We start from the raw sequence: 12729 nt of genomic DNA, 5'->3' as shown, positions 1-12729 counted from the left end.
AAGGGTGTGAGTGCATGTGGTTTTAATAGGAGTGTGCATTGAGGAGACCAAACACAGCTGTCAGTAGTTTTAAAAATTGATGCCATCTATGCTGCTCTATGCATCCACTTTTGATAGATTGGATGGTGGATGTCAGGAGATATCTGCAGGCGTTTGCAGATTCTCTCTCCCCAGTGTACAAAAGAAAATGTGTCCTATTTATAACAATTTGTGGCGAAATCTAGAAGACAAGGTTTTCTTAGCATTGGTTTGCATGTGGGTAGCTACCTGAAGTGTATATATTCATGCTTTTATTTCTTCTAGACTAGATTATTGTAATGGGCTTTTAACAGGTTTAACTCAAAAATTGATCAATAGATTACAATTGGTACAAAATTCAGCAGCAAGACTTTTAACTAAAACCAAGAAGAGGGAGCACATTACTTCTGTTTTAATGACCCTACACTGGCTGTCCATTGCTTATCACATATTTGTGATTTGCTGTCACCCTACCAGCCCGGGCGCAGCCTCAGATCCTCAGGCAGGAACCACCTTAAAGTTCCCGTCACAAAGTTAAAATCTAAGGGTGACTGAGCGTTTCCTGTGCAGGCTCCAAGACTGTGGAACGACCTGCCTGAGGATCTCAGGCAAACTGCATAAGTATCTTTTTTTAAATCACAGCTGAAAAGATATTTTTATTGAAAGGCCTTCCTGGAATATTGCTTTATCCACGATGTTACATTTATTTTTAATCTAATTGTATTCACTCATTGTTTTATTTATTTTTTTACTGATTTTAATTGTTTTATTGTTTTAATTGCTTTTAGTAGTTTCTCTTTCACTCTTTTATTCAGTTCTTCCTCTTAAATTGTCTTGCCAGCCCATACCCCCCCCCCCCTCCCCTCCACCCATGCTTTGTTCTCTTTATTGTGGGTTTTTATGATGTAAAGCACCTTGTAACGTCTGTTTTGATAAGTGCTTCATAAATAAACCTTATTATTATATTACTATTATATATTCATATTTGTTTCATAATGCAGTGCTGAAATGACTTAAGCAAACCTATGAGCACAGTTGGTATTCCATTGAATGCACATAACAATTTAATCTTTGTTGCATACGAGCTCTTTATTTTGCAGCACTTGTGAATAATTTCTATAAAATTGTCAGGAAGTGTAATAAGTGCAGTCATTCTTTTACTTTTAATGAATTTATGGTTTATATATATATAAAAAAACAATATAAAAAAAGCTGCTCCAAAGACAATACTGGTTCATATTGTAATGCTAGTGTTGGCTTGGGTCATTATGCAATGAGTCACAAAATGTTCCTGCTGGAAGAAATGTTTTTCTTCTCTCTTGTTCGAACAGAAGTTTAAACAGAAATATGTCTGAGGTAGCTTGGTAGTTTAGTTTGCATTAGTGCATTTTAATGTTATAATAATGCATTTTATGGCGGAAAGAAGGACTCTGTGAAGAGTTTTTAAAGGCTAACTCAGACAGTAAGACGTGTATGTCCAGCTTCGGGGATTCAGAATTCAGTCAGTGGTGTTTGCAGATGATGTGGTTCTTTTGGCTTCTCGACAGGGAACTCCAGCAGGCAATGAGGTGGTTTGCAGCTGAGTATGAAGCAGCTGGGGATAGAGTTGGCACCTCTAAGTCAGAGGCCATGGTTCTCTGCTGGAAACGATGGATTGCTCCCTCTGGGTGGGGACTGAGTCTCTAACCCAAGTGAAAGACTTTGAGTAACCCATGGTCTTGTTCACCAGGGAGGGTATTTTATCCATTATTCTAAAAAAACATATACAAAAATATGAGTTAAATGAAAATAAAACAATGTGAATGTGATTTCACGCATTGACTACTGCAACTCTCTTCTAGCAGGCCTCCCTGCATGTACATTTAAACCTCTGCAGATGATCCAAAATGCAGCAGCAGCACGTCTGGTCTTCAACCTGCCCAAAACAGCACGTCATCCCGCTGATAATCTCTCTTCACTGGCTTCCAGTGGTAGCTCGAATCAAATTCAAAGCTCTTCTTCTGGCCTACAAAACATTGACAAAAATGGCTCCTGCCTACCTGGAATCCCTCATCCAGGTCTACACTCCCTCTTGCCCACTACTCTCTGCTTGTGAAAGATGCCTGGTGCTCCCAGCCCAGCATGGCTCTAAATCCCAAGCCAGACTCTTCTTCTTTGTTGTTCCAACTGGTGGAATGAATTACCTAACTCCTTACGATCCGCAGAGTCCCTTTGTACTTTTAAGAGATGTCTGAAGTATCAACTGTTCAGGGAACACTTAGGCACTTAACCTGACCCTTCTCCTCTTTTTCCTCAAGGGTAGAATGCATCAGAAGGTCTAAAACCAGCTCTTTCTGAATATTTAACACTGAATATTGAATTCTGTTGAATGTTGAACGATATTGTTGACTTGAATTATTTGTTGTGATTAGCTGTGGCTACATTATCTTTAAAAAACAAAAACAAAAATACTGGCACTTCTTCTGGCACTAGATGGCAGAACCTGTGGCCTATCAACTTGAAGCACTTAGTCGCACTTACTAAGGTTTTTCCCTCCAGTCTAAATTCTTGCTTGTGTTGTATGTCGCTTTGGACAAAAGCGTCTGATAAATGACATTGTAGAATTGTAGAATCTCCAAATTTCATTTTTTTTTCTATATATTTTTTCAAAAATGTGTGCTTTTGGTCACCCTTAGTGCCTGTCAGTGGGCAGTAACAAAACTAAGGCAAAATCAATCAATCTAGAGCTTGTGACTGAACCCAGTTTAGTGTTTTGTTACTTAAAAAACACAGGTTTTTAAAATCTCCAAATAAACTGTAGTTTTGGAGATAGGAGGTTTCAGCCTGACAGCAGGGAAATGTGCATGTATGTAGGCATGTTTTCTGCAGACCAGCTTAATGAAGTCTCTTAGGCTCTAAGCCAGTATAAAACTCACAGATGCACACTGACTCACCTGTGTCTGCTTTTTAATATTGCATGTCCCATCACTGCTGCAGTCTAAACATGAAGATATCTTGTATTCTGCTGACTTTGCTACCTTGTTGTGTTCTTTTGTGTTGTTCTAATGTCTGTTTTCGCATCGGCTTATTAGTGCTTGCTGTGGGCAACATTTAACCGCCTCGAGGGACAGTGGGGGTCACCCGTCTGTGGTGGAATCAAAACGGTATTGGTTTTGTTATCAGTGCTAAAACTCAGGTTATGATAAAATAAACGTCAATACAATTTTAAAAAAGCAAGTCAGTCTAAAAGGTCCACAGGGACGGTTTTATCGATCCATCAGTCGGCACGGAGGCAACTCTGTGTGCGAGTGTGGCTGTGTCTATGTGTGTGTGTGTGTGTGTGTGTGTGTGTGTGTGTGTCTCTGTGTGTGTGTGTGTGTGTGTGTGTGTGTGTGTGTGTGTGTGTGATGAGGCCTTGTTGAATAGTGCAGTCAGTCCCATGTTAGACAAGTCACCTCTTGATACCTTATGGACACACACGAACACACACACACACACACACACACACACACGCACGCACACGCACACACACACACACACACACACACACACACACACACTCACACACACTAACACACACACACACACACACACTGAGAGATTAGAACAGATGGGAGTCTCAGTTGCGGTTGATGGAGGGACTTGCAATTGTGTGTGTGTGACATGTTCCTTGCGCTTGGGGGCACACACACACACACACACACACAAACACATACACACACACACACACACACACACACACAGAGAAAGCTCTCTCACCCCTGTGTTGCAGTATTTAGTGTCTGTGGATTTCAGTAAAGAACAATTACATGTGGTGCGTGTGTGTATGCGTGGGTGTGTGTATGTGTGTGTTTGTGTGTGTGTGTGTTGGCCAATATGAACATTTTCTCAGTGACATGAACAATACTCTACCTTTTCACACACATTTCCTTCTTGCCTTTCACTCTCTTCAAATAACTGTTCTGGATAGATAATTTTCTCACTGGTGTCAGTTCTATAGCAACACCTGTGATTCTGAAAGACTTTTACGCCAACAAAAAAAAGTGTTCTCAGTTATCTCCTACCCTTCTTATGTGACAGATTAAAACTTGCTGAAAAAGTCTGATTGTTCCTCCAGCATCCAGTTATGAAATCTCTGTCTACATGAATCCTCCCCTGAGATTCCTCATTTATTTATTTCAAGAGTTTGTTTCCTATTCACCATCATCCTGACAATATGACATCCAGGATTTAGTTTTAGGCTTTCAGTTAATACCTTTTAATCTCATTTTCTGTTTTTACTGTATAAGTAAAGCAGTCTCCGAGGGTTGTCACGTTGAAAGTTGAATTAAAGCTGAAAACATTTCAAGGGATTTTCTTTCACCCTGTGCTTTAATGAATAAAAAATACCCAAGGATAAGACAGCTAAAAAAAGCATCTTCAAAAGTGTAGCTGGGATTTGTTTATCTACATTATACTTAATGTATTTTCCCCCTGTGCATCGGGATTACAATTATACCTGATAGTATTACCCTGCTGTCTTTAGCAGGTGGCACAAAATACAGGTGCATAGCCTTCTGCAGAATGTAAAGAATATATTTACAATGCTTTTGAATAACATATTTTGCATTTGTGCAATTGGAAGTCACGGCCATTCCAACTTTATGCAACCAGTATTTGTTAATGTCAGAGTTTGATGTTTCCTCTTTAGCTGTGAAAGATTTGTCAAAGAATTGTTACCAGCTTATGAAAATTATAAGGGTACATTTTACAGAGACTTTGTGTCTTTTTTGAACATGTTTCCATCAAGTTAACTTGCCAGGACATTTATGGAGTAGAGTAAAGGGGCCTTTATAGAGCTGTAAAGACACTATGTATGGACTGGCTCTGTAACAGCCACTCAAACAGCTCAGTGGGTTCGAATGATGAAGGGAGAGAAGGGGAGAGTTAAAGAAAGGTCAAATTCAAATACTGCATCGTACATTTGTCATTCTAGCTTATCTTTGAAGTCCCAGAAATGTCTTCTTCTGCAGAAGTTCAAGGTCTATATTTTTTTCAATTTGAAGAGCTGGCACACTTGGTTCCTACTCTTACTCATTCAGAATTTTAGCCTAGAAGAATGTTGAAAAAGTGAAGATGTTTCATCATTAAGTATACGTGTATGAAAGTTAGACCATCATATACGTTTTATCAGTGTGAATATAAAAGCCAAGTGAAGATAAAACACTCTAAAACTAGGGGTGGGAATCGAAAACTGGATCCGACTGAGAACCGGTTCCAATTGATCAATTCCATCGATAACCTCAAATGTTATCGATTCTTCTTGACGATTCATTTCCCAGCAAGACGTCACGTCATGTCACGGTACGTTGCATTACGTCACACACTCTGCGACGCAGAACTCCTTCAACTACGAGGAAACATGGAGAAGAAAAGCATTTTCCTCTTCCAAATTAAATGTATTTACCTCCAGGCTCCACGACGTCCAGGGCGCACGTCCGGACTCACGCGGGCGAAAATGAGGCACCGAGAGCGGGTAAAATACCTCCGCAATGACCCTCAAAGGAAAAGCGTTTTTTACTCTCCAAATTCAAAGTATTTTCATCCAGACTAGAGGGGCCACGTCCGGACTCACGTGGCCAAGAATGAGGTCAACCTATTGTTCAGTATGTTCAAGTTGAATATGTTAATGTTAAGTCTTGTGCAGACATAATTTTGGGGGGAAAAAAATGGTTCCTTTTGGTGAGGAAGACTGTGTAGAACTACTTTTTTTTCCCCTTAAAAAAGATACTCAGGAATCGTTAGGAGAATTGATAAGGAATTGGATTGATAAGCAGAATCGACAATGGCATTGACATTGTTAAAATCTTATCAATTCCCACCCCTATCTAAAACCCACCCACACATAGTTTGATCAGTGGTCTGCATGAAAAGGACAACAATACAAGGTCAGACAAAAGATTAAGCCTTTTGTTTAGATTCAGGTGGGGTCTTTTTCCTCTCTAAAGTATAGGCCTCCTTCAGGCAGCCTGACCCTGCTGCCCCCCGGCTCACTGAAGGGAGACAGCAGCCTGCCTCCAGTTTTAGCTGATGCCCTCCCTACTGCCAACATCAGGCAGTAAACCCAGCAGTGCCTTGATGAGGCCCTCCAGCAGCCTCCAGGGGGTCACCCCAGACTTTTGGCCCAGGGGAAGAGGAACAAAGCTTGGGAGAAAAAAACAGGAGAGGGGGGACAGATAGAGGGGGGCTAAAAGAGGTGAGAATAGCAGGGAGGTAAGACAGACAGAGAGAGACGGAGAGGGAGAAAGGGAAAGAAGAAGGAGAGCAAAGGTGAGACAAAAGGGAAAAAACTAAGTGAGATGATTCTGCTTTGATTCTCTTTCTATTAACCCCACTTTTCCCTCTTCCTGCCCCTCTTTCTCATCTGCATTCACATCCAACACTCTTCCTCTCACACTCTTCCTCTTTTGGAGATGCATTCAATCTTATCGTCTCCACTGGAGCTGTTTGGTCTAATAGCCCTGCTCAAAGAAACCACAGCAGTACAACAGAGGGATGCAGGGGGGGCAGCCCTTCCATTTTCCTACAATGCGTTTAAAGCAGAGGTTGTATCAGACTTTCTCCCTGTCTGTCAGCTTGACGGACAGGATTTTAAAAATTCTGAGTTAATGTGTTACCACCAGTCATTTTTATTTTCATTTTCCTACTGATATTGAGAATCAGTTTGTGGCTATCACTGGATGGGTCTTCAACAAACAATGTAATCACATCTCTTGTTCAGCCTCTGTCTGCTGTTAGGAATAATCTAAACGCCTTTCAAGAAAAGAATGCTCGACAAAAATCCACCCAAAAAAAAAACAGGCTACTTTGATAGTTTGATTAGCTAAACAGCACCAGATATGGCAACACACAGCAGCAGATGCTAGCTCTCCATACTGCACCCATCAAATACACACAAAGCACACTGCTAACAGTTGTGTGCATGAGACCAGTTGGAGACATCTGAGGTGCCCCCATTGTTAACACAAATTGAGATCTTATTAATGCGCCACTACATCTCTACTTTGTTAAACAAGCTAACAAAATGATGAAATGAGGAGACATACTAGTAACTTCTCATCTGGAGTTAATTTATTGACAGCTCCTCATGTTTAAAAAATACAAACAGTGCATCAGAGTCCAATTGACGCCTCACATCGCATTGCTTCACTCTGTCTTGCTTGCAGCCAGTTTGAACACTCCTACTGGAAACAATGTAATCCAGGTGATTCTGTGGATGACCCTTGTGTAACATTAGCTTTCGCCAGCTATGCTGCTCAATAAGGGTGTAATGATTCTTTTTACCAAGGATTCGATTCGATTCACGATTTGTGGTTGCCGATACGATTAAAGGACGATATTGGTTCATTTAGAACAATACGATACGATCCGAAAGGATTTAGTGACTTGAAATCGATTCAGTAACTTTTCAGCCAAAAATTCACACTCATGAGTGTATAGCTCAATCCAGATACTGAGCTGCGGAGATGGAAACGTTCTAGACAGATAGTGGCAACCTCTCAAACCCAGATCAAAACACATCTGTGCTGAGCAAAAACACATTGGAACATCCAATTAGATAGTATAAGTTGCCTTGCTGTTAATTTGATCGAAGGCAACTGATAGTGAACAACGTTTATTTGTGAGAAAAAAGGTGATAAGGGCTGCCAGAATTAGGTACAGTGTGCTGTCAGACAGCTTAAACAATGCACACCTATTGGGTGAGGAATAGATCTGAGCTGGTGCACATGTGATGCACACTGTTGAGGCTCCTCCAGCCGTCTGTCCCATACACAATCATACATACGTTTACTGCTGTTTGTCATACTGTGACAACGTAAACGTCATTGTACAGTTATGCAGGATTTTTTTTAAATAATCACTGCTGGACTTGCAGGAGTTGCTGTGTGAGAATACAAAACTCAATCCTCTAATCTGTCAAAATGACCAACAGCCTTCAGATTTTTCTGTCATGTTCAAAAATGTTTTGTCAAGGACTGAAAGTGTTCTGTTAACGTGACCTCTAGTTTCAGGGGTCAACACATTTTTTAACAGCACATACCTCATGCTTTGGAAGGAGTGAAATGCTTTGCAGATGCAAGTTTTCATCAATAGAAAGAGAGATTGTTTATTAATAATAATAATAATAATAATAATAATACATTTTATTTAAAGGCGCCTTTCTCGGCACTCAAGGACACCGCACAGATATAAATATATACATACACAAATTTACATTAAAGGAAACAAAATCAGAGTCAAAAATGAAAACAATATAAACTAACAAGGGGTAAGAAAAAAATAGAAACAATAACAAAATGACAGTGCAACTGGAGTCAGACGGACTGTTTGAAATCATGGTAATCAGAACAGCAGTGATACTTTACTTTATGTTCATTTAACTGGAACTCTTTTCTTGAGGTTGTATGTTTACCAAACACAACACCTTTTTTTGGTGCCAGACTCCTTTACGTTGTTTGGCCAGTATCCACTCTTGTTAATTATGAAGCACTTTCTTCACACACAAGTTCTGTTGTCCTTGACATTTTTCCCAGCAGCAATTCAGCTCCTTGACATAATGACGTTGTGAAAACAAATTAGTCGCATAAAAAAGTACATTTAATGAAGTATGTTACTGCACACCATACAGTCACAAATTTGCTTTCTTGTCTGTCTCTCCTCCTTTCCTCTGCTGTACACTTTAAATTCTTTCCTCTCCTTTTCTGTTTCTTCATGTCTTATTTGCTCTTCTATATCATCCTCTTGTTTTCTCTTGTCACTCTCTCCGGTCCTAGAGGTGCAATGTTTACAGTGACGATATTTTATCTACTGTTGATATGAACAAACACTCCTCGGGTACACAAACACAGCTCAGAATAGGTGTACACATTCAAGCAGTAAGCTTCTGGGCTCATCTATTCATAGATTTTAGAGCAATCTTTGTGCAAAGATGTTGCTAATGTCTAAAGTTTTAATGCAAGACGATAGTTTGCTTTGAACTTTGAAACCACAGTTTTTGCAAAGCCTTTTACCCCCATGACAGTGCTCTCCTGTACAAATAAGGTACTGATTTTCTGTGTTTGATTTTTGAAGACTTGGCTTCTCAGAGCCCTGACTTCAATCCCAAAACATTTTGGACAGACTGGGACAAAGACTAAGGCCTAAGCTTTGGCTCAACATCACTCGCTCTCACTTTTTGTGGTTGAGTGGGAGCAAATCCCTGCAGCCAGGTGTCAAAGTCTAGTCAAAGCCTGAAAACAAATGAGTGTAGGTTGTAGTGAAAGTAGAACAGGATGATTCAGAGAGATATCCAGTCTTGAGAGACAAAGTGTAAATGCATCAAAAAGTATCTTGGGAGCTAGTTTGAGACACATTCTTGCCAGTTTAACCCTTTGATGCATAAGTGGGTCAAAAATGGCCAGCATGCACTTCCTTTGCAATCTAATTGGAACCTTTGATTCTTATCAACTGTGGCTGTCAACAATGTATTTACTATTGAACACACTGGTTAGTGTCACTTCTAATAAAAAACATGTACACAGCAAGGTCTGATACATGTCAGTGTTATCTTAAATGTTACCTCAGAAAATATCTGCTGTCATAAAACTCATATATTTCAACAACATACTTGCACGTTCGTGTGTGTTTGCATGTCATAACTATTGTGTGACAGAGTATGTGTTATTGACATTTATTACCCGGCTTTCTTACTGATCTTCTGGCTGTGGTTCTGATTGGTCAAAACTCCTTGACAATCCCTGGTTGTTAACTTTCACGAACATGAGAAACGCCGGAGGCAAATTGATTACACGTCATGTCAAATCAAAACAATGTGGCTACAACGTTAGGTTAGCATGCCAATGCTGCAGGCTAAACAACATGGATATTTCCTCCACTTTGCGTCAGGGTCTTGTCTCCCCCTGTCAGTATTCTATTTCCCATAGCCACCTGCTAACCATACATTGTTCCTTATTTATTGCTTATACCTTGGCTATGTTTGATACTTGATTCTGATTGGTCAAAACCCCCAACGGTTATCAATTCTGAATAACAAATGCATCACACACTTCACATCAAATTAATCCACGGAAAGGAGTTAAAGCACATCATGTACACTTTCATCTCTTCTCGTTGACGGTGTGACAAAAACGTTACTTCCATTTTTGACCCACTTCTGTTGAGTGTAGGGTCCATCACTCATGCATCCAAGGGTTAACACAGTGTCTCCAACTAATATGTGCTCTCTCTCCAGTACCAAACAGGAAGCAGCAAACCTGGTCATAAACATGAAGGGGACTCTGGAGAGGTGCGAAGCACTGCACACAGAAGGCAGCTGTGCCAAAATCTGCTGGTGTTTGCTTCATTGTTCATTATCTTATTGTTATTTTCCACCAGGAGCACGATGAGATAAAATCTCAACAGCAAACATGTTATAGTTTTATCAAAGTGACCTTTTAAAATACCCAATATTTGCAGAATGTAATGAAATATGTTGCAAACTTGTCTGGAGGAGGGTGTCAAAGGCTTCCAATGCATAGTAGGCATTCAGTATGTAGTCTGCAGAAAGAGGTTTCACAATGCTTGTACCTTCTAACGATTGCAGCATACAATGGGGGCTTCAGCATTTTCAAGCATGTTGACTGGATGTAAGGTTTAAGTAAGGCCTGGCAGACTGTTAGTACCCATGTCGCTCCTCCCAGTTATCAGGAGAGGAATTGGGTTGGCTAGGTTATGCAGTATTTCATTACAATAGTAAATGTTGGAATGGGGGTCAAAGGTGCTCCATGTTGGCAGTCAGGGTGCCATAATGACATGCTATGCTATGTGTAAATGGATGTATTTGTGTATTGACCAGAACATATTAATGAGCAGAAAAGAAAAGAGCAGCTTCATTCTGTGTATGACATGCAGTAGTTGTGAATTTTCCTGACTGTTACCTGCTGCATTCACACATTGCCCCACTCTTCTTGCAGAAAGTTTACTAGCAGGAAAAAATCCAGACAAAGTCAGGGTAAAAAAATCCTGCTATTTTGGTCTATCGAAAAAGTGTTAGAAATGACCCTGAGTTTAGTGCATGTGTGAATACAGCTTAAGTTTTGTTTATGTCTGCTACCCTGTGAAGTCTCTTTAGGTTGCTTCATTTTGCAAGTAACCTCTGCTCTGATATTAATGGTATGGCCAACAGAGATGCATTCATGTGTCAATAAATTAATTTCCACCTGGATTTAAAAGAAAAAGGTCTGTTGTCCTTGTGTTAAAATGCAATCTCTAACCGGACTGGTCAGCCATTAAACAAGTGATGTTATCTTGCCTCTGTGTTTAAACATGTGTATTTGATGCTCTCTTGCTATCCTTATTGACATCAGATCTCTGTTCTTCCAGGTTAAACCTGGGCTAGGATTAAAGAGCAGACTGAGGATGCAGGTACAGATACCAGAATTTTGTGCAGTTTATTCACACTTACATAAGATCAGAAACAATGTGACCCAAACTACTTTCAGAAGAAGTTGTTCTTTGTCTTTCTTTTCAAGTAGTGATGCATTTACATCTTGCATTCACGTATGTTTTCCTATGTCTAGACAACATTTCAGTAGGTTTAAACGGGTTCATCATGACAACATTCAATAGGAATTTGCTCATGGGTGCAAGATTTGGATCCTTTCGGTCATGTTCAGTGTATATTTTCAGGTGTTTATCACAGTAAGAGCAGAAATACTTTTGATGATAAAAGCATCAGCATTAGTCACGGCAGGATCAGGCCTGTCTTTTGGTGTCATTTCTTTGTAAGTGTGTGTGCCTGTGTGCGTTTCCTGATATTGCGTCACCACTGGTCTCTGAACAGACAGTATAGCCCCTGGCTGTTCTCTTCAATGTAGTGTCTGAGGAGAATCAGTTTGTTCAATAGAGAAGACAACAGCATGTGTATCTCTATGTGTGTGTATGTGTGTGTTAGTGTTTTTGCAAATGTCTTCAGTGGGGAAAAATAAGTTGTTTTTCTTTCACGCATTCTAACTTCTGTTACACCCTGGTGTTTGTTTACCTGGATCTTCTTTGTGATAAACTTCTTTTTAATACCTGTCTCCTTCAGGATCATGTTCCATATATTAAGTGTGTAGTGTGTTTGTTTGGGTGTGTGTGATGAAGAATGGAAATAAAGGTGTAGATATGTGGTTATTGTTTTTGTATAGAGACATAGCTCATACCTCTGCCTGCGGGTTGAAACTGTATCATTACATTTTTTGAGCTTCACCTGGTTTAACTTCATATTCGTATGTCTTGCTGACTGTGTCTGCACCTGTCATCTAGCATGTTACCAACACTGTTAACATGGTAATAAGTGGAGGTTAACCTTCTGAAATTCAATATGATTTTGAAAAGATTCAAACAAAAGTGGACAAAAGCAGGTTTCCCTTAGAAGTTAGTGAAATAGCAACTGTATTTTTTGCAGATTTCTATCAGCTATAGCTAGCCGGCTAATTCCGTTACTGTTAGCTCAATAAGTGTGTTAGGTGACATGTTTTTGAAAAACAACGCCTTAAAAAGTTTTTTCTATACATTGTACAGTGTAATGTATACAAGTTTCACTTGCTGAAGCTGTATGATAATGGCAAAAAGTCAGTGTCCTCACCTCTTTATATCCTTCTAATAACAGGGATAATGAAGTCAAGTTACTGCTGGCAAGAGTAAGCACTATGTAGAATCTCCAATCAATTA

At 39.8% G+C, this 12729-nt stretch overlaps 1 protein-coding gene across 2 annotated transcripts in view; it reads left to right on the top strand.

Moving 5' to 3' along the window:
• Positions 1–12729, top strand: part of LOC117819726 (E3 ubiquitin-protein ligase SH3RF3-like) — a 167065-nt gene that overhangs the window by 96938 nt on the left and 57398 nt on the right. Inside the window, exon 1 of one of the 2 annotated variants that reach the window (XM_034693158.1) lies at positions 11392–11439. The exons of the other annotated variant lie outside the window; for it this stretch is intronic. Within the exon in view, the coding sequence (XP_034549049.1) occupies positions 11434–11439 (6 nt within the window). The 5' untranslated portion in view covers positions 11392–11433. Of the gene's footprint in view, positions 1–11391; positions 11440–12729 lie in introns of those variants that run through there. 2 annotated transcript variants of the gene reach the window in all.

This window comes from Notolabrus celidotus, chromosome 10 (genome assembly GCF_009762535.1).
Source record: "Notolabrus celidotus isolate fNotCel1 chromosome 10, fNotCel1.pri, whole genome shotgun sequence".
Taxonomy (NCBI): Eukaryota; Metazoa; Chordata; class Actinopteri; order Labriformes; family Labridae; genus Notolabrus; species Notolabrus celidotus.
The sequence above is the reverse complement of the archived record's forward strand: the minus strand, read 5'-3'. Positions and strand labels throughout refer to the sequence as shown.